Below are 23,188 nucleotides of genomic sequence, written 5' to 3'. Positions count from 1 at the left end.
TTCCATACTGTCCCACAAGTGCTCTATGGGATTGATATTGGCAGAGTTTGGAGGCCAGTCGGTTCTGAATGTCAACTGTGTTCCTCAAACTATTCCTTCACAACAAGTGCCCAATGTCTCGGTGCATTGTCATCTTGGAAGATGCCATCACCATTCGGGAAAAAGTGTAACATAGCGGGGTGTACACAGTCAGCAAGCAGTTGACGATAGCGGAGACCACTGATACGTTGTTCCACATGCACCAGAGGTCCAAGTTCCTGCCACTGAAACATGCCCCACACCATACAACTGCCTGCACTTTTGATACCATGCATGATGGATCAAGAGCCTCGTGATTCATCATGCATGGTTAGTGTGCATTATTAGAATAACCTTTTGTGCAGTTGTGTAACAAAAGGTTATTAGAATAACCTTTTGTGCAGCTGGATAATTACCTACAGGAGGAGGTAATTATCCAGCTGACCTTTGAATTTCCCCAAACTGTCAGCCTCTACTACCTATGTTGGTAACTTATTCCAGTAATTTATAGCTTGCTGGCTAAAATAAAACTTCCTGCAAACCACCCTAAATCCCCTCACCATGTACCTTTAAATTATGGTCCCTAGTTCTAGAACTATTTATAACTGAAAATTTCGTCCTCTAATTTTACTTATGCCTCTCAGAGCTTAAACACCTCAATCAAGTCTCCTCTAAGGTGCCTAGTTTCCAAGCTCTGGAACCCACATATTCAAAGTCTTTCCTCATATGGATGCCCTTTTGCTGATCTCAACAGGCTAGTTACTCATCTTTGGACCCTTTCTAGAAGCATAATGTCTTCATTTAGGTGCAGTCTCCATTCATGAACACAGTATTCCAAGTGTGGTTTAACAATAGCCTTATGTAATGGGATTATGATGTCCTTATCTTGTCTTGTCAACAATGTTCTGAGAACTTCATGTCTGAGTGTATCGTAACATCAAAGTCCCCTTCCTCCACTGCTGACTTTAGTTCAACTCCACCAAGCGTATAAGTTATTTTGGGGTTACTGTTCCCCAGTTGTAATACCTTACACTTTGTTGGATTAAAGCATAGCTGCCATTTTTCTGACCATCCCCGAAGTTTATCTAGGTTACTCTAAAGAAGCTCTGCTTGGTAGTGATCATTAACTACTCTACTGATCTTTACGTCATCTGCAAATTTAGGTATGCCTTCTGCTCTGAATTCATTTAAGGATTTTCCCCATAATTCCAACCTGTTCCAGCTTATAAAGTAACCGCTCATGTGGACTGAGTCAAATGCTTTGCTGAAATCCAAATAAACAATGTTGAAATTATTCCCTATATCCAGCTCATGAGCACCCTGTCAAAATAACTAACCAGATTTGTTAAATATGATTTTCCCCTTACAAATCCATGCTGTGTATCTTTCAGAATTCCATTTCTATCTACATGATCCTGAATTCCACCCTTGATAATTGTCTCCACGATTTTCCCTACTACTGAAGTTAGACTGACTGGCTGATAATTTCCTACTTCACTCTTAGAACTGCCCTTATGTATTTGAGATACAGTGGCACTTTTCCAATTCAGTGGAATCACTCCCTAGTCCAGTGATGCTCTCATAATTAGCACAATGGTTCAATGCATTCACTTGCCAACTCCCTTAAGATTATAGGGTATATGCCATCAACCCCAGGAGTCTTACTGGCCTGTAGGCTTGAAAGTTGTTTTAATTAAATGAACATGTGAAATTTCAACATCATTAATTACATTTTTTTCAACTTCACTCCCATAATTTCTCACTGATGCGAAGGGTAAATATCAATGCAAAGTAACTATCTTCTGTAAATATCAATATTTAAAATAAATAAATGCACAAGGCATAATACTTTAAGAGTTTGGTATCTATATAATATCGGTGTTTAGATACACCATAGATAACTCTTAATAAACTACAAAGTAGTTTATAAACTACTTTGTAGTTTATTAAGTAGTTTATAAACTACTTTGTAGTTTATTAAGAGTTATCTATGGTGTATCTAAACACCGATATTATATAGATACCAAACTCTTAAAGTATTATGCCTTGTGCATTTGTTTATTTTAAATATTGACATCTACACCTCTTGGCAGCTCTCATATTGTGTGATTAACTTCACAACTGGGTCGTCATGTCTGCATTACCAGGGTACCTGCCCACCCACTGATGATCGGCCAATAGCCGTGAAACAGTGCTGTCTGGGTGGTGGTACTCAACTGAGAATAAGTAACAATAGTCTTCTCTATTAGTGAAGAGTTACTTATTCGAAGTAGTGCAATATCATGGCAACTCGTCGTGAAGGCAGAGCACAATATGAGAAACAGCAAATGATGCCCACAACAACTACTTTGTAGTTTATTAAGAGTTATCTATGGTGTATCTAAACACCGATATTATGTAAATATCAATGCAAAGTAACTATCTTGTGTAAATATCAATGCAAAGTAACTATTGAGTTCATCTGTAACTTTAGCTAGGGTATCTAATACTATCCCACATCCGTTACATAAGGGTCTGTCGACCGGGCTTGCCAGGTGGGTGAAGTGCCTGCCTGCCTGGCAATCCAAGGGTTGTGGGTTTGAATCCCACCTCTTGCTCGGATCAGAGTACTGCAAGAACCTTGGGAGGTGAATTATGGCCACAGAAGCCGATGTGCCAACAACTAACTAGAACAAAACATAAGGGTCCAGTCTGGTTTGCCCTTCCCTTCTTTGCATTTATATATGTAAAGAATTCCTTATCCTCTCTTTTTGCCAGTGGTTTCTCATAACCTGCATTTGCCAGCCTAACCTTTTTGGTGGCACTATTACAGATCAATTTGTAGCTGCTATAGGCTTCAGTACTTTTTATTGCTCTGTAACTTTTCCATGCCGTGCTTTTCTGCTTAAGTAATCTGGCAACTTCCTTATTCATCCAACTTGGATTCTTCCTCATGGAGTATTTTTTTTAATGGTATTCTAGGGGGCTCCACCCCTGTTTGCTTTGCTAGCCAACCTCCAGCTAATATGAAATATACAAAAAAAAAATGACTTAACTTGCATGCCATCATTACTGAAGCCACTTCTGAAAGAGTTTCCTTCATGTGATTGACCGATTTGCTTAGACCAGCAATTCAAGTAGCTTCTTGAAAAGTCTTGCAGACTACTCTGTTCACCGTTCTCACGTCTTTGAAACACCTGAGATGTTTTGCTTAACAATAATTTCAAATGAAACCTCTCAACATCTTGTGTGAGACGCTATTTAACCGAGCATCCATTTTACACATATTTTTACGTCAGCGCCATTTATTTTCCATTTTGTCCCACATAAAATGTAGAGGTGCGAAGGAGTAAGTCAAATCTTCTACACCCCTCTTGTAATTATACTAACAACATTCTAATGCACTGATTGAAATCTAATCAGCAGATGACCTATGAAATTATTTATCTGCGCATTTGTAGTGACGTGATTGCCCTGCCCACTTGTACCACGTCATCTGCATCCCTCTTCTCCTATTGGCTCAAATAAATATCACCGGGGGGGAAAACTTTTTTAATGTATAGAGAGATATGCATTTAAGGCTTTGTGATTAATGTTTTAAAGGTATACCATAATTCAATTGTATTTGCTCTCTGTGAAAATTATACTCATTATACATATCATACTGAAACTTATACATTATACATACTGTACTAAAACTCATCATTCCCTATCTCTGGGTGGCACCACATTTCTGTAAGCTCTATTATGCCGGTGTTACTTGTCCTAACCAGCAATTCAAATTCACCCATTTTATTGATGACACTTCTGACATCACTGTATAAACAGTTAAGACTTAGTGTTCTTGTATAGTTAACTACTCTGAAACACTCCCTTAAAATTATTTAAGCTCTCTTCCCTGGCATTAGCTCCTTCTCACTTGAAATGTTTCTACTGACCAGACTCCCCCCCAGTGATTTTTATTTGTTTGGGTCAATGAAAGAGCATTTGAATGGGCAGGCATTCTGGGTGTGGGAAGCACTCAAGTATAATGCCCAAAGTGGCCACATCTTTATATGTTACTGTCACCTTGTCACAACATTGGAATCAATGTGTACACAGAGAATACCCTGAAATAATAATTGTCGGTTTATCAGTCAATAACAACAAAACTTGCATGCAGATAAACTTAATTACAGTAGAGTGTCAAATCCGAATGTCAGTAATTCGAATGAGCTATTATTTAATTGAAGAGACCCCTGGAGTCAGGAACTCTGTAATTCATCTGTAATGCTACTAAATAACACTGACTCGAATCTAGTATGATAATATAAAATAAAATACATGTGTACTGATTGTATAACAAGAATAGAATACAATAAAATATATAAAATTAAAAGCGATAAAAGTTGTTTAAAATCACTAGAACCACTAACACAGGAGCTTTCGGTAGCAGTGGCCGCCTTCATCAGCTATACTGATGAAGGCGGCCACTTCATGCAGGATGACCGACAATCTGTATGTACCACATACATCTCAGCAGGTCTGTGACGTGAATTATGGCATATGCACACTGTTCACTTCTTGTCCATTGAACCGGAAAGTGGACGGGACACTCTAAACCATTCGTCTCTTCATGGGATAAGGGCTTCAAAGAGTGGATGAATGCTACAGCCCTTATCCCTATTAAGACTGTAGTGCTTGGATGAACATATTCTTAAACTCTCCAACCATTTCCGGTTCCAAAAGCCATGTGCCTTATCCACAATCACGGCTTCTTTAGCAGTAATTCCATGCCCAGTTTCCCAGGCATGTTCCGCTACAGTGAACCTCTGTAATTTGCAGTCTTAAGGGCTCTATTATGTTCCCCCAGGCAATCCTGCAGTCTGCATTTCATTTACCCCACAATAAAGGCATTCAATTTCATATATGACCCCACTAGTGTCATTATAGGATCTTTAGTTGTGGACATTACTGTGTGCAGCCTCTGACCTAGCAGCTGCACACAGCGTATCTTACATGAACGTAAGATACGGGAAATGGGTTCCGAAATGCCCAGATAGTAGGAGATGTATGTGGTGGAAACAGGTGTAAAAGTATCCCTGCGACTGTTATTGGTACCTCTTAAACACCTCTCAGTGGTGCCCTGGGGGTAACAGCACATTACTAGGTCCGCTGTAACAAGTTTAATCTCATCGTCTCTCCCTTCAGACGGGTAGCAGTGGGACCCCACCCTTTCCATTAAGGCTGGAATCCAATTACATCTTCATTTTTATTACTCTAATTACATCTTTATTTCCCAAAGCATCTTGAACAAACTGGAGGGTGCGTTTCTTCCCGATGGCATTCATGGCTGATTCTGTAATTTAATTCCAGGCAGCATCGTTTTTTTTTTTTAACAGCTTTGTAAATGTCGAATTCTTTCCAGAACTGCTTCAATAATTTGGCATTCAGTGGCCCTTACTACCTGTCTAAATATTGTTCATAGATAATACTTTTTGAATGTCTGTATTAGACCCTGATCCATGGGTTGAATGAGGGAAGTTGTATTTACAGGCAAAAATAGAACTTTTGTTTTCGTGATAGTCACACATAGTTGTTGGGTGACCAGGTGCATTATCAACCAGCAGTAAATGGTAGGTCGTTTTCTTGGCAATATTTTTTAACTTGCACAAAATGGAGAAACCAGTCCCAAAAAATTTCTTGTATCACCCATGCTTTTCGATTGGACTTCCACATAACAGGTAGCGATGCCTTTGAAATATTTTTGAAGGCCCTTGGATTTTTCTATGGCAAACTGACAATGGTTTTATTTTGCAACCTCCAGTAGCATTTCCACCAAAAAGAAGGGTTAATCTGTCATTTGATACCTTAAATCATGGCATAATTTTTTCTTCTTGCGATATGTAAGACCAATCTGGCAATTTTTTTCCAATATAAACCATCTTGTCCACATTGAAGACCTGTTGTGGTAGGTAATCCTTATTTTTGATGATTTCTGCCAGTCTTGGGGAACTCTGTAGCTGCTACTGTGTCTGCACTAGCAGCCTCACCTGTAACTCTGATGTTGTGTAGTTTAGTATGGCCTTTAAATCTTTGAAACCATCTGTGGCTTGTAATGAATGTTTCACTAGCAGCATTCTCACCACATTTCCGCTTTAGTTCTTCAAACAGACTCGAGGCTTTTTCTTGTATGAGTAGGCCAAGAGTTTGCCTACCACTTAAGTATCACCCCCCTGAGTTTTAGACTAGCATATCACAAAATATAGTTTTCACATTGACTTTTGAAAGTATTTGTTTTTAATAATTTTGACTTTTCTGTATTAATTTTTTATAATTTATGTATCTTCTTCAGAATATAGCAATATTATTATAACCACATAATAAGAATATTATTAGTATTAATTGGTGGATTTTTGTATTTAATTATTAAATGTATATACAAATGTAGGTAATAAAAATTAAGTTGTATTTTAAAAACTGCATAATTAGTGGTAAGAAACTGGTTTTGCAGCCTGCAACCCACTTGCCATAACAACCCATGGACCTTCAACATTTTTGTCTGTTTAAAAAAAAGGTTGAATGTACCTGGTTTAACCTGTATTGCTTTCTAAATTGAAGGAGGGTATCAACCCTGGGCTGCATTATGTGTGTTGCACTGAAAAGGAAAAATTGAGTGAATAAAGTTTGATTGATTGCTAACAAACAAATGTAATAAACTTTTCTCAGTTTTATCATATCTGCCATAAAGAAATATTAGAAATATACATACCAATTATTCAGCTTTGAAATGTCCAAGAAGTTGCCTTCAAATTATCTATAATGAACAATAAGAAGAATTTTGTAGGAGTACTAAAATTTAAGATTACTTAAATAGAAATTGTTATTTTAGTACTCATTTGATAGGCTGAAGAACAAATATTTGTGTATATGTGAAATAAAAAAAAAAAATTAGGATCTTACACTTCATGTTATATTAAGCAGCAGCATTCAATTAATTTTTCGAGTGATACATTGATTTGTTGTTGCACTCAGTAAAATAATAATACAATATATGTTATATATTATTTTAGGGTCATGGTGGTTGTGGTCGATATCAACCAAAGATTAAGAGAAGTGGCTTAGATTTAGTTGCTGAATGGAAACATGTGAATGAAGATTCTCAAGAAAAAAAAATTCCGTTAACGGCTGAAAGAGTATGGGAAATCTTCAAACATATTTCAGATGAGGAGTGCACTATTTTAGGAATGGATTCTAAATTTGCTCGTCCTGATTGGATGATAGTGACAGTATTGCCAGTTCCACCACTTCCAGTCCGGCCTGCAGTTGTGATGTTTGGATCAGCTCGAAATCAGGTTATTATTTAATAATATTTGATACTTTTATTAATTATGATTATTGTAACCAATTGATTTTAACTACACTTAATTTCTTATTATTATTATTTGTTTATTGTTTTTCCCCCACCCCTTCTATAAAATAATAATAATACTGAAGAGGCAGTTTAAAATTTATTTTGCTAAAGTGATTCAAGCCATCATTAGGTGTACTATTTCATTAATTTGAAAAGAATATTATTTTCAAATAAATTGTAAAAATTAAATTTTGCTAACTTTTCTGTTAAATTTTTTTTACAAATAAATACGTTTGTCATCTATTCTGCAGAATACGAAAACACAAAACACATTTATTGTATTATGAACAAAGGTGTAGCTAATAGCAATGTTTCCCGGGTTCCGACTGCAGAACTTTTATATCATGATACATTTTAGATTGAGAACCACTGAGTTAATGACATGGTAAGCACATTTCACCTGAGTTTTCTTTCATTTTGCTGCTGCTCTCTGAACATACGTAATATCATCATCATCATCAGCCATTTTCAATCCACTGCAGGATGAAGGCCTCTCCAGCAACTTTCCAGTTCCTTCTGTTTTGAGCACTGGCCATCCATTTACTACTCAAACACTCATGAATTTCATCTATCCATCTCCGCCTTTGTCTTCCAGGTTTTCTTCTAGCTCCTCTTGGGTACCATTCTGTTATTTTCTTAGTCCATCTGTCATCATGTCTTCGAGCTATGTGTCCTGCCCAAGACCATTTTAGTTCTTTAGTTTTGATAAGAATGTCCTTTACTTGAGTTTGCTGCCTAATCCATGTGTTTCTCTTCTTATCTAACAGTCTGATTCCCAATATAATTCGTTCCATTCTTCGCTGTGTAGTTCTTAGCTTCTCTTCCATTCTTTTGGTGAGTGCCCAAGTTTCACTTCCATAAGTCATGGTGGGGAGTATACATTGATTCATTATTTTGCGTTTCAGACAAACTGGGATATTGCTCTTCAGTATGTGACTATATTTCCTGAATGCTATCCATCCAAAATTTATTCTTCTCTTGACTTCCAGCCATTTATCATTATTACAGCTAATAACTTGTCCCAGATAAGTATATGACTCCACCTTTTCAATTACTGCTCCTTCAATCATTATTTGTCATTATTTCCCTTTCCGTGGCATACTTGTTCATCATTACTTTTGTTTTAGCCATATTCATCTTTAGTCCAAAATCCTTACTAACTGTGCATAACTGATTAAGATTTTCCTCTAATTCTTTGGGATCGTGGCTTATGACCACAATGTCATCTGCAAATCATAAATGGTTTAGGTACTCTCCGTTCACATTGACTCCTTTCTGCGACCAGTCTAATCTTCTGAAAGCTTCCTCAAGGGCAGCAGTAAACAGCTTCGGAGATATTGTGTCTCCTTGTCGAACTCCTTTCTCGATTTTAAATTTGCTACTGTCTTTGTCTAGTCTAATAAAGGATGTAGCACTCTCATATATTTTCTTCAAAATCATAATATATGGAGTATCTATGCCTTGTCTTTCCAGTGCCGGAAACATTGCCTTATGCTGTATGGAGTCAAATGCCTTTTCATAATCCACAAATGCCAGGCATAATGGTGTTTTATATTCATTTGCTTTCTCCATTAGCTGTGATATTACGTGAAGGTGATCCATAGTTGAGAATCCTGTCCTAAAGCCAGCTTGCTCTTTCGGTTGATTCTCATCAAGTATTCTTTCTAATCTGTTAGTATTGACCCTTGTGAACAACTTGTAGATATGGGATAACAAGCTAATTGGTCTATAATTTCCAATTTCTGATTTATCTCCTTTCTTATGCAGCAAAACTATGATTGCATTATTCCACTGCTTAGGCATCACACCTTTTCTAATGCACTTTGTGAAGAGCCTTGCCAGTTTTTGTGTTATGTCTCTTCCTCCCAATTTTAACAACTCTACAGTAACTTCATCTTCCCCCGGGGCTTTCCGATTCTTCATTTTCTTCAATGCATGTTCTACCTCATCAGGAAGAATATCGGGTATGTCGTATGTGTTGCTACTTTGCAATCCATCTTCCCCACTACTGGTATCATTCCCTCGCTCCTTGTATAATTCTCTATAGTAGTCTTCTGCTATTTGAATTATGCCTTCCCTGCTGTTTATAAGTACACCATCGCTATTCTTCAGTTTCAGTATCATTTGTCTTTCTGTATTACTGCTCATGGCTGCTGATTTAAATCCTTTGTTTTCCCTTAATGCTTGTTCTACTTTTCTTGTGTTAAATCTTCTTATGTCCTCTCCGAGTCTCTTTCTAATGGCTTTGCTTAACTCAGTATACTCAATTTTCTCCCTGTCAGTGTTTTTCTTGCTCTTCATTTGTCGTCTTTGGTTCATCATGACAAGTGTTTCTTGGCTAATTTTTTCTTCTTTGGATTTCTGTTTCCCTATAGGTTTCTTGGGCTTTATCACTTTCAGAAAGTTGTAATATTCCTCGTCGATATCTTGGTCCTGAGCAGTCTGCAGAAACTCAAACTTGTTCTTAAGTTCCAGTACATACTGCTTTTTCTCCTCCTCTGTTATTTCAAAGACCTTTGTATTATTTACTCAAGTCAGTTTTTTCCTTTCCTTTCCTACATCTATATCAAGTGTACATCTTACCATTCTGTGATCACTTCCAACATTTACCTTATTCAGGACGATAACATCATTCACAATATATCTTCTGTTAGTGAGGATGAAGTCGATTTCATTAGTTGTTAATCCATTTGGACTCTTCCATGTCCACTTTCTGTTCACCCTTTTCTTGAAAAAGGTGTTCATTACTGACATTCCTTGAGATTCTGCAAATTCCACAAGTCTTTCACCTCTTTTATTTCTTTCACCAATTCCAAAATTTCCTATAGTTCCTCTTTCTGCGCTGTTTTGCCTTTTTCCAACCTTAGCATTGAAGTCCCCCATAATAATAGTGTAGTGGGTTTTCTGCTCATCTAGAAGACTCTCAATTTCAGTGTACATTTCTTCAACCTCTTCATCATCATGGCTCGATGTTGGTGCATAAATCATTATAATCTTTAGCTTGTACCTCTTAGAAATCTTGAGTATTAGTCTTGACACCCTTGGTGATGTACTTTTGAATTCCAAAATGTTGTTTTTAAAATCTTTATGGACCAGAAACCCAACTCCACCTTCACTCCTTTCACTGTTTCCATTTGTGTACAGCAGATTTCCACTTGATAAACTTATAAGTGATTCATTTCTTCTTCTTGTTTCAGCCAAACCGATGATATTCCAATTCACATTTTCTAATTCCTTTTCCAGCTCTAATATCCTGTCTTCACCGATGAGTGATCGTACGTTATAACAGGCCAAGTTCAATTTCCGTGCATGGCAGCCTGGTCGTACCCAGAGATTCTTAGCACCCTGTGCTTCCACTCTGATCCTCTCGCTGCCGTAAGAGGGAGAGTGAAAGCTGCTGGGGACTGAGGGCCATTTGTATTGTTGTGCTCTCATTGCTGGAGGGTTTGGTCTTTTCCTCTTCACGCTGACCAGGCGTCTTGAAGAGAACCACTCTACACGTTCGTTGCCACCTAAGTGACGTAACAGGGCTTACCATCGAGAAGGTGTGCATGAGTGGATTTTAGGGAGGCAGGCCAACCGGACTTCTCCTAAATCTTCTGTAATAGAGAGATATTGGATCCATCAGTGTTTTAGGCTGAGTGTCTGATAACACACAGGATACCTGTTCCCCTCTAATGTACTACCAAAAAGCTTATTACCCCTACATCTTAAAAGGGTACACATGGTGTGTTTTGAGGAAATGGCACACTGCTATGCAGTTTGTTTGGGAATCTTACTGTATTGCTCTGAATGAGTAGCTGTTTGTGTTATATAATTTTTCAAAGTCTGATTGGATAAAACTGAAATATTCAAAATTTCTAGGTTTGTCTTTCTTGGGAAAAAGTGTGGTGGACATTTGGAGCGTGTCAAGAGGTTTTACAAGCTCTTGACAAAAACTAATGTGGTGTCCAGAGATTTGTACCTATTAGAGAAAGGATGTAAAACTGGAGCTGAGCTAAAGTTCTTTGTTCATTGTTTTCCCCCTTTGGTGATGTTGCATTAGTGTTAATTCCAATAATAACATAATTGTAAATCCTATTCTCCTATAATATTGTACAGTGACACAGTGACATTCCTTAGTTATTAAGGAACTACTTATTAAAAGCAATTATTCTTTTAATTGCAGAGCACATTGATTTCCAGAAGAATATACCCTAGACAACTGCCAAGTTATTGAATATGTTTGTCTGGTATGACAAATATTGGGGAAGCAATAATGAATTGGCAGTGTCCTACAAACCAAATGAGTGATGGATACAATGATAATTTATACAGAAAAATGAGTGGGTAAGAAGATATGATTGTATGAATGTATTATCACTGGGGACTAATTTTTCAGAGATAGGCTTGTGGATGGGGCACCCCTTACAGCAATAGATCTTAGCAGTGTATTTGCTGTTTTATTAGATGATTATTTTTTGTATTAAGATATAAAGATCTCTCTTGACCTCATTCTTACCAGGATTCAGTTAATATTGGGAACCTTTGTATTACTCAGCAGTGTGGAATGTGGTTTAACAGCTCCACCTTACTAAATATCAGTTGCAAGTTAATCACCATTCCAAAATTAATGGCCTTTCCTCTTTGTACCTAAGTACAGTGGATACTGGTTATTTGGGCCACCAGTTAATCGGAGCAGCCGTTTATTTGGGGCAAATCTTAAAAAACAGAACCCAATCGAGAAAATAGCCAGGGTTTACTTCGCTTAATTGGGACAACATGCCGTTTAATCAGGGCAGGAGACCACAGCACTGGAGATCACCCTACGATTGTCTCCTACCGTACCACGTGGTTCGGTCCGATTTCTGGAGGTCACAACCATAAAACAGTTAGCAGTCACCTGTTTATTGGGCTTTTCTGTTAGTGCAATCTATCATAAATGGATAGTAAACACGATCTTATTGAATTTGCGATAATATCGACAGCTGGAATTCTGTGGGTTATTCTGGTAAAATGTGTTTACACTTCCATGAAATTTTCAATCATATAAAAAATTCATTTTCATAATCTTCTTTTCATTCCTATTTTTAAAGATTCGTAACTTGTTATTCCATTCTCACTTGTGCGTATCGTGTTACTTGCAATTTGTGTGTGCCGTGTTCTTTGTTATTGATTGCTTATCTTTTTACTGTTTTGAATTTTAACCCCCACCCACAAATGTCAGTGAACAGAAATGTCCACTAGTTAGTATGTACATATTACAGTACGTATTAATTCCGATTTTCACGTATCACTTAATTTTTTAATTGGTAAGGTAATAAAGGGTAAATTTGTGCTTAATATATCTTTACTTTTATAGCCTGTGGATAATATTCCTGCTATTTTCACTAATTAGAATCGCTATTTAATAGAATTAAAATACAATTCACAAACGTATCACAATGAACAGCACTTACTGCGCATCGTATAATGAACGATACTTTACTATGTTGAGTTCGTCGTAACGTGATTTGATTGTACAGTGAACCAATTGTAAAGCGGGGGTGTATTTTTAACTTTTTTTACGTGAAACTTCGGATAATTGGGGCAGCCGCTTAATTGGGCCAAAATGCACTAGTCCCGATGTGTCTCCCAATTAACCGGAATCGACTGTATTTAGTATTAGTAAAGGCCTCGTGGTGCAAGAAAGCCTGTGGCTTATGCTGCACCAGCCAAAAAAAAAACCCCGAATAAAACAATGACAAAAAAAATAATAAATAATAATAGTTAATAAAAGAAAAGGGAATTAAATCTGTCATCCTATGGCCTTCCCTCACCCGAAAGTACTGTCCAGATGACCTTTGAATTTCCCCAAACTGTCAGCCTCTACCACCCATGTAGGCAACCTATACCAGTAATTTACAACTTGCTGGCTAAAATAAAACTTCCTGCAGTCCAATCTAAACATTTCCCCCCGTAACGTGAATTTATGTCCCCTAGTTCTAGCATCATTTATAATCTTGAAAATTTCGTCCTCATTCATTTTATTGATGCCTCTCAGAGCCTTAAACACTTCAGTCAAATCTCCTCTAAGGTGTCTAGTTTCCAAACTCTGCAACCCACATATTCGAAGTCTTCATAAGGATTCCCTTTTGCCGATCTCACCAGGCGAGTTACCCATCTTTGTACCCTTTCAAGAAGCTCGATATCTTTCTTTAGGTGCGGTCTCCATACTTGAACACAGTATTCCAAGTGTGGTCTAACAAAAGCCTTATATAATGGGATTATCACATCCCTATCTCTACTTGCAAAAGTTCGATAGATCATCAAACATTTTCAGTCTGCCCACCACAGGATATGGATGTGAGGTACAATGATATTTTAATCTGATACATACCCATAGGGCTTTGAATCTTCTATCACAGTTTGTTGTCATATATGTAAACCACCCTGTTTATTTAAAAATTAAGTACATATATTCAAAAAATTACTTTCCTTATTCCAAATTATTCACCAAATAATTACCTAAAGTTAACCTAGCAAAACTGGTATAGAGATTACAGAAACAGGTATGTATAATGCATTCTTCTAGTATGGCTATATGTCTGCTCAAAGCCCCTAAGGAAGTAGCAGATGTATGGCCATGAGGGAGAATGCTAATTTTCTCTAATTTTCTACAGTTTTCTCCATTATCCTCCAATTTTTTCTAAATGTCTCTAATCTTCTTTAAATTTTACATTAAGTTTGTTCTTTTTATATTTATATGTATCTATGGTATATTAGGCTATTCATACCAGGGCTAAATTTATATATAACTAGCAGGTTGGTTGGGGTCGCTACAAACCTGATGCTTCTAAGTAGTACCAAAATTGATTATAAAAAGTAATAATATATAAATAAGTTAAGTATATATATATTACTTGTTATATATAATATTTAAAAATTCATTTTTAAATTTTAGGATGATCTCACCCATAAATTAGCAGATATTGTGAAGGCAAACAATGAACTCATACGAAATGAACAGAGTGGTGCAGCAGCTCACATCATTGCAGAGAACATAAAATTACTCCAGTTTCATGTTGCTACCCTTGTAGATAATGAAATGCCAGGATTACCAAAGGTAAGTACAAAATATTTTAGTAATATGCATTTCTGTACTCCTTATGATGACAAATTTGTTATTGAAATTCTGTGATTTTTTTATAACATACTCTAATTTTTTGCTGAAGGTGAGTAATGTAAATGAAAATAATTTTAATTTGTATTTGTTATTATATGTATTAATTGTTATTTGAATTTCAGGCCATGCAAAAATCTGGACGACCTCTAAAATCTCTAAAACAGAGATTAAAAAGTAAAGAAGGACGTATTCGAGGTAATCTGATGGGAAAACGTGTTGACTTTTCTGCACGTACTGTCATTACTCCAGACCCAAATCTACGGATTGATGAAGTAGGAATTCCAAGATCCATTGCACAGAATCTTACTTTTCCAGAAATAGTTACTCCTTTTAATATTGACAAGTAAGTGTGTTTCTTGTTTATATACAGTATATATACACTATCCTTCAGCATGTTTTGGGATATTCACCCCTGTGAAGTAATGGTTAATTCAGAATTCACATTCAGTATTGCCGATTGAGATTTGTAAATTGTGCTAGATGATCTTCAAAAAGAGGCTAATATGATAAATGGTGCTAAATAAAACACTAAAAACATAAATTTTTTTGTCATTGTTTTCATAAATTTATTACATGCGTATCAGGATTTCTGTTTAAATTAAAAATAAATTCTAAAAGAAGATTACAGTAGTGCAAAACACATTTTTAATTTCTATTTAAATTAGTTATAATCATAAAATCAATTCTTTATATTTTGAAACAAAGTGATTTTAACAGAATGGACCACAGTATACGTCCATGCTCCTATTTTAAATTTTAATGAAGATAGAAAAAATTGAAAATTTAATATAGAATACCTTTAAAAATTGTTTCATATTTGTCAACAGAAAATAAAAATGCAGCTAAAACAGCTTATTTTACTTGAAAATATTCCATATCACTTATGTGACATCTTCAAAAATGAAATCATCATTGTCATCACTGTTCCTGAAGTTTCTGCTTTAACATCACTTTCATATACATCCAACGTGATGACATTCCATAAAACATTCACAGGCAACACATAGTTGTGACAACATTTTTCATATTGCAACCCATATTTGACGACTAAAATTGGGTTAAAAGTTTCGAGTTTCATTCTGTTATGAAACTTTGATTTTACAGTGTTCATATGACTGAATCAATGTTCCACATAAGCATTAGAATAAGGCAATGAAAGTACTATTAAAGCAAATTGAGAAAGATCTTCAAATGGGTTTTTACCTGTGGCATCCTGTAATTTGTGATTTCTGCCCAAAGCCATGTTTCAGAGGTTTCAATCCAATTAGGGGGATTTAATTTTTACCATTTAAAATCAATCAAAGTAAGCTTTTCCGCATTGCTGTAGAACATTTTTTTCTAGGTCGAGAATATCTTTCTTTACAGGATTTAGGCATTCATGTGTACTTAAACACAACGTTTGACTGTAAAACAATAACATTTTCTGGCAAACGTTGCCAAAGCTGTTTTATGAGTTCAACTTTGTACAGTGTTTTTTTATATATAGATAGTATGTGTATATCTTCATCTGAAAGTTTGCAGTTACATATTACCTTTTCAAATTCATAGTCTGAGTAAGGCTTTGCAGCTAAATTTTTTTCAATTCCATTGTCAGTGGCGATTTTTTTCCTTCCTGGAATAACAACTTTTGAGCACATAGAATCAATTAAATGTCCCAAGTCATTTGTTTTGAAACCAAGAATTGATTTCAAAAATAAAAGAAACAATAAATTTCTCTTATCACTAAACATTGAATGTAATATTTCAGCTGTATAACAGCATTCATTTCTTCTCACAACTTCAAAATGATTCTCAAGTTCATGCTGTTGCTGCAGAAATCTCACAGTTGTAATTTCAGTTGACGTCCATCTTGTCTGACTATACTAAATTAAATTCAAAGGAGGAACTCCATCATTCATTAAACTATAAAGCTTCTTATATTTGGCCTTGAGCAGGTGAATGTGAGAACCAGTTGTACATTTCTTTAATGAGAAAATCTACCTTTCTTGGCAGACACTCATTGATAGCATGGGACACCACTAATTAGAACGAATGACATGCTCTCTTGATAAAACCAGATGGGGAAGCTTGGAGATCACAGACAGAAACAAAATTTTGTTTATTTCCATACCAAAGGAATTGTTCACCAGCAAGTCATTGATGTCATTAAACCCATGGGGATCATACTTTCTGGCAAAAAAAGAAGAAAAGAAAGACTAAGTTCTGTATGTGTTTATTTTTTTTTAATTTTTTATTTCCCCCCCCCCCACTATTAAGTATCCCATTACATGTTAGAGGATAGTGTATATACACTGATGAGCCAAAACATTATGACCAGCAAGTTGTTATGTAAATCGAAGCAACTACAGAGTGTGTGTGGGTTGGGACACAGTATAAAAAACACCTGATACTGAGCTCTGTTAATCAGCGTTACTCTTGTTCTTCAGATGGGAAAGGCAGCAGACTTAAATGAGTTTGACAAAGGCCAAATTGTAATGGAAATAGAGGTTTTGGACATGCTCTGACCCAGGTCAGATGACTGGGTCAGAGCATATCCAAAACGGCATGGCTGGTGGGGTGCTCACAGTCAACCACGGTTAGTACCTACCGAAAGTGGTCCGAGGAAGGGAAACCCACAAACTGCCGGGGAGATGTTGGACGACCACGACTCATCAATGCCCGAGGTGAGCGAAAGCTCTCCCGGATGGACGTGGCAACAGAAGGGCGACTGTGGTGCAACTTGCCAGTAATTGGAATGCTGGTGATGGGAATAATGCGTCACAATGCACAATACATCAACCCCTGCTGCAATGGGGCTGCTCTGAATGCCCATGCTAACCATGGTTTACCGGCAACAGCGTCTACATTGGGCATGCGAGCATCGAAACTGGACCTTGAGTGATCGGAAGAAAGTCACCTGGTCCAATGAATCATGTGTCTTGTTGCACCATGTGGACGGTCGGTTGTATGTGCGTTATTTACCTGAGGAAGTGATGGTACCTGGATGCACCATGGGATGAAAATAAGGCAGTGCCAGTGGTGTCATGCTTTGGGTGATGTTCTGCTGGGATACCCTGGGTCCAGTCATTCATGTGCCTACCTAAACATCATTGCTGACCAGGTACACCCTTTCATGGCAACGGTCTTTCAGCAGGATAATGTGCCCTGCCTTGCCACCCGGATTGTTCGAGACTTGTTCACGGAACATGAGGAAGACTTCCATGTTTGCCCTGGCCTCCAAATTCCCCAGGCTTCAATCCCATCAAGCATCTGTGATTTTTGTTGGAACAGCAACTCTGATCTGTGGTGTCTCAACCATGGACCTTACAGGAGTTAAAGGATCTGCTGGTTACATGTTACCAGATACCATAAGACAATTTAGAAATCTTGTAGCATCCATGACTTGCTGGGTACAAGCTGTTTTGGCTGCACGTGGAGGACCAGTATCATATTAGGTAGGTGGCCATAATGTTTTGGCTCATCGGTGTATATCTTCAGTGACTGAAAACTAGCATATTTAGAACTTTTTAGAAGATGCAGAAAAGGTCTCTTTCCATGCATCATTCAGGGCTATTTTAATTCTAATTACAGATAGCTGAAAATGATGAATTTTGAGTAGATTAATCTTTACTAGTTGCACTGGACCTGTTAGGTGCTTCTTGAGAAAAGTTTTGTGTGGTTTCTCTGACTTCCTAAATGTTTCAAACAAAGTGAAAGAGCCTGACTGTAATTCTGTACTTTGTAGTCATACAGAACCTCACAGGTTTTGCTCCGTTTATATTGCACGTCAAATGATTTCTGTCTTAGCTCAAGGTTACCCATCAGTAATACTCTAAACTCTCTAAAAAAAAGCATTCTCTCTCTCTCTCTCTCTCTCTCTCTCTCTCAACGTGATCATTTTTTTTCAGCATCTTGTAATCAACTTCTTGCTCACACATGTAGTTGAAATTAGCATGTTAGCTGAGGTATCTACTATGGAAAGTAGTACGTGCCTCCGTAGCCAGGTGGGAAGGAGCAGAAGTGCGTAGCACACGCTTCTTGATTAAACCGGGGTTCGAGCCCGTCACCACCAAATACGGAGGATGCGGAAAGGTCAGGGAATGACCACCGCATATCCCGGAGCAATATGGCCTTAGTTGCTAATGCTCCTAAAAACCAAACAACAACAATAACATGGAAAGTAGTTCCTCTTTGTTTAATTGTTGTGCAAAATGTGATTTTTGTTTTGATTATTATTACTGATGTAAAAATGGTTTCTTGCTTTTATTATTATTATCGATCTAAAAATGGTTCTTGCTTTGATTACCTTTGGTTATTATTTATATTTTTGTTTCTTTATTTGTTTGAAAAATGCATAAAGGAGCATACTTTTTTTTTTGTTTGTTTGTTTTCAAATAACATGTAAAAAAACATGTATTTTAAATATTTAAATATTTTTTATTAAAAATTTTTAAAAAATCACGTACAGTAAGCACTGTAATCTATTAAGTAAAGAGGGAATATTGCTACACTCTAAGCAAAATTTAAAATAAACCAAAAAAACGGTTTTTTTTTTTCAGAAGCAAATAACAAAGTTGGGCACCTGTCGGGTTCCAAATCACTGTGTTTGTAACAGTGATGCAGCTGTTCCCTGGTGAACTCTAAATTATTGTTTTGCTATTGAAAGAACCCTACCAGTGGAATTTTTTTTAAATTGCATAGTCCTAATATAAAGTTTTGAATTGTGCACTGTTTTTCTTTTTTGTAGAATGCATGAGTTGGTGAGAAGAGGAAATAATCAGTATCCTGGTGCAAAATATATAATAAGAGACAATGGAGAAAGAATTGATCTCAGGTTTCATCCAAAAGCAAGTGATCTCCATCTTCAGTGTGGCTATAAGGTGATGAATTTCAGTTTTTAATATTAAATATTTAAATTATAAGTAGTACAGTAAATCTTAGCATTATAAAATATTAATACTCACTTTGTAAATGTTTTTTCTTATCTCAGATTAATTTAAATTAACATGATGAAATGAGAAACATATCCACAGCTTTCCTGTTATTTAATATGAGCAAAGCTATTGATATGTGTCTGTGTAAATTACAAATTGAAGTTAATAAAAATAATACATATATTCATTAAGGAGAATTTTACTCGAACATAGGGACCAGTATAACTGTAAGTTGACAGCTATGGTCAAATACCTTGGGATCTATTAGGTATGAATTTATACCCAGAAATTGAGGATATATATAAAAGCAAAGAAACTTGCTTGATTTTCCAACATCTACAAGTAGCTATAGTTTAGATCAGATACCCTAGTACTCTAACCTATTGTGCAAGGGATTCTATCTAAAAATTATGAACATGTATATGAAAGTAAAGATTTAACTTTACGTTGTACTTTAGAGCTTTATTCAAAATTAGGATGTTCGGCTAGCAGATTTAAGCCTTCATCTATAAGATTTAATGCTTTCACTATTCCTTTCACTGTCAGGCTCCATTCTTCTTTGACCTCTGAGCTTTCGCTCGCTGCTGCCTCCTCTTGAATGCAATGCTGCTCCAGTGCAAACAGATTTTCATTTGACAATTCTTGATGATGCAAATCACTTAAAACATCGCCATCAGTTGCCTCCACTTTAGTGAACCCTGTCCTTCTGCCTTGCAATATCCTTCCAATTCTGGTTGCAACTGAGATCCAAGATAACTTCTGAAAATAACAGCAGTCATCCACCCTTTAGGTTTGAGTACCAATACATGGGCATGCATGACCTGTCGTAACTTTTAAGGTCACAAGCGTTTTGATAGTGGTAAATGCACACATTATTACCTTCCTTGTTAGCACAAAATAGATGTGTTAGCTGCCTTAAAGCCAGACGCAGTCTTTTCAGCAATGGATATATAAGTGCAATCAGACATTTGTTTTCAATATAAACCTGTTTCATCGATGTTAAAAATCTGTTTGAGTATGTACTCTCCCTCCTCTATGATCGCCTTTAGTTTTGCAGGGAATGTATCTGCAGCATTTTTATCGGCTGATGCAGCTTCTCCACACGTTTTCACATTACAAAGACTATACCATTGACGAAAATTCAAACCATCCTGAACTTGTTGAAAAGGGCTTAACTTCCCCACCCCCTCACGTTCTTTTAAATCATCATAAAGGATATGAGCTTTCTCTTGCACGTGTGCTAGGCTAATGGTAACATGTTTTTTATTTTGGTCACTCATCCATGTAGCAAGCATTTTTTCCGTGTGTTCCACAAACTTGACCGAGCATATGATGACTTTTGTGCAGTTAGGGCACACCACTCTTAACACTGTCTTTAATTTTATGAGCACTATCTCAAATAGTATGTAATGTATTCTCACTTAGACTGAGCATATTTAATGTGTGCTATGCTCTCACTTCATTTGTAGCACTTAAGCACTTCCAGTTTCATTTCAAGTGAAATCGATTTCCTTGAGCGCTAACCGTCACTTCCACCAAAGCTACGAGGATACTTACTAGCCTGAAGGGAATAATAAAAACAAAATAAGTAAAAATAAGCACAAAATAAAAAAATATATATTTCTGTAATTCACGTAATTTAAACATTTGTAAAGTAAGAAGTTACTGTACTTACTGTGGTACTTAATACACTGAACCCAGAAATGAAAGATGCCTGAAGTTTTTCATAATGCTGTGAATTATCTCCTGTCATTCTTACTGAACTTCCAAAACATCAAGTCATTTGTATTTTGAGCCTTCAACTTATTATTCACAACAAGGAATTATATTCAAGTTTCAACAAACTTGGTGGAATTATCATTTATTGAACAGATAGTGCTGTGTGAAAACATTATGATGAACTAGCCAGTCAGGATGTTTTCCTGTCATGGTATAGCACGGCACAACTCTGCAATACTGCAGATTGTAGAATGATTGGCTTGGAGAATGATTTTTTTATGCGCTGATCCATAACAGTGTAAGAATTTGATCAACACACTATAATCACATCTACAACTACCTTTGTTTGGTGCATAATTGCCTTTAGTTGCCATCACACTAAAATGTTGAATAACATTTTATCACACTGGATTGAACTTATCTGACCTTTTGAAATAATGAAGGCAAATTTCCACCTTCTTTCAGTATAACTGTGAGTGAGTTAAATTAAAAATATTATTATAATTCAATTAAGTTAATTTTTCTTCTTAGTATGATTTGGTTTTAATTGGCTGGAATTAACTCATAAATTTGAATTTTGTCTCTTACTCTGATTTATTTTTTATTGATAACAGTATCCACTATATTTAAGCACATGTTTATTATTTGTTTTCATCTCGCATCATATTGGACTATGTAGCAGGCAATGATGGAAATGCAATCTTTCAGAACTCTCAACAGCAAATACCTTCTGATAAAGTTGCAGTTGTAATTCCTTATCTTTCTTTATTTCGTTTCTTCTTATTTACCTTGTGAGTTGCCATTCATCTTTGAGGTTATGCACAGGGCGCAGTTCTTTTGCGTTAATATAGATTTTTCCCTTTGTTCTTCCCATGGTGAGTGTTGGTACTCGTTACTTTGTGTAGTTGTTAATTTTTAATTGAATTGCGAAATTTATTTTCAACCATCAGTAAAGATAGATTGGAAAACAGGCTGTATTTGAACCTGAGAATTGCTTTAGAAATATAATCTTCTGGCTTAATATTTATCAAACATGTGATACAAGAGTGTGTTAATTTTTATAATTTGATTTTTATACAGTAGCCACTAATTGTGATCACATCAGAACTTAGCTGAAGTAATAACAATAACCAACTGATAACAGTAACCCAAACAAGAATTAGTAGAGACATATGATGCAAGAAAGCAAGCTTATGCAGCATCACCCAAAAAAACCACTCCAATTTCACCCCTCTGTTCGTTCCAAATACCTGTCCAGCTCAGCCTTAAATTTATTTAGGCTATCAACTTCCACAACAAAGGATGGAAGTCTGTTCTGCCAACGAACTACCTGCTGGCTAAAGGCAAACTTCTGCACATCTATCCTACACCTGTCTTTTCTCAGTTTGAATTTATGCCCTCTCAGGTGATTATTCTGAGCAAGAGAAAGAATCCCATCAGCATTGAGCATGCTCAAACCATTCAAGGCTTTATACACCTCTATCAGATCACCTTGCAGGTGCCTAGTCCCCAGACACTGTAATTTGCAAAACTTAAGCCTTTCTTCATAAGAGCAACCCTTTGTTCCATTTACTAACCTTGTTACCTTTCTCTGTACTTGTTCCAACAGCTCTACATCCTTCTTAAAATAAGGCCTCCAGACCTGTAAACAGTACTCAAGGTGTGGCCTGACCATTGCCTTATACAAGGGGATAATCACCTCCTTATCTCTGCTAGAAAAATTCCTGTATATCATTGACAAGACACCATGAGATACTCTCGCAGACAGTCTGCAATGCTCAGAAAACTTCATATCTGCCTGCACAATTACCCCCAGGTCCTTTTCGTTCCCTACCACTGTCAGTGTAGTACCACAGAGCTGATATGTTACCCTGGGGTTACTGCTTCCCATATGTAGTACTTTACATTTGTCACTGTTAAACTTCATATGTCACCTCTCGGCCCATCTGCTCAACTTTTCTAGATCCTGTTGCAGCAGTGTACTGCCATTTGTGCCCTTAACACCATGCCAACCTTTGTATC

At 36.5% G+C, this 23,188-nt stretch overlaps 1 protein-coding gene across 1 annotated transcript in view; it reads left to right on the top strand.

Annotated features, from left to right (window-relative positions):
* Nucleotides 1-23,188, top strand: part of Polr2A (RNA polymerase II subunit RpII215) — a 231,014-nt gene that overhangs the window by 46,101 nt on the left and 161,725 nt on the right. Inside the window, exons 4-7 of the mRNA XM_090376751.1 lie at nt 7,050-7,331; nt 14,313-14,474; nt 14,657-14,877; nt 19,261-19,393. Of these exons, the coding sequence (XP_090232877.1) occupies nt 7,050-7,331; nt 14,313-14,474; nt 14,657-14,877; nt 19,261-19,393 (798 nt within the window). The remainder of the gene's footprint in view (nt 1-7,049; nt 7,332-14,312; nt 14,475-14,656; nt 14,878-19,260; nt 19,394-23,188) is intronic.

Source organism: Mastigoproctus giganteus, chromosome 1, assembly GCF_048544385.1.
Source record: "Mastigoproctus giganteus isolate SK-2022 chromosome 1, ASM4854438v1, whole genome shotgun sequence".
NCBI classification, from domain to species: domain Eukaryota; kingdom Metazoa; phylum Arthropoda; class Arachnida; order Uropygi; family Thelyphonidae; genus Mastigoproctus; species Mastigoproctus giganteus.
Note: the sequence above shows the minus strand (reverse complement) of the source record. Positions and strands in the feature narration are given on the sequence as shown.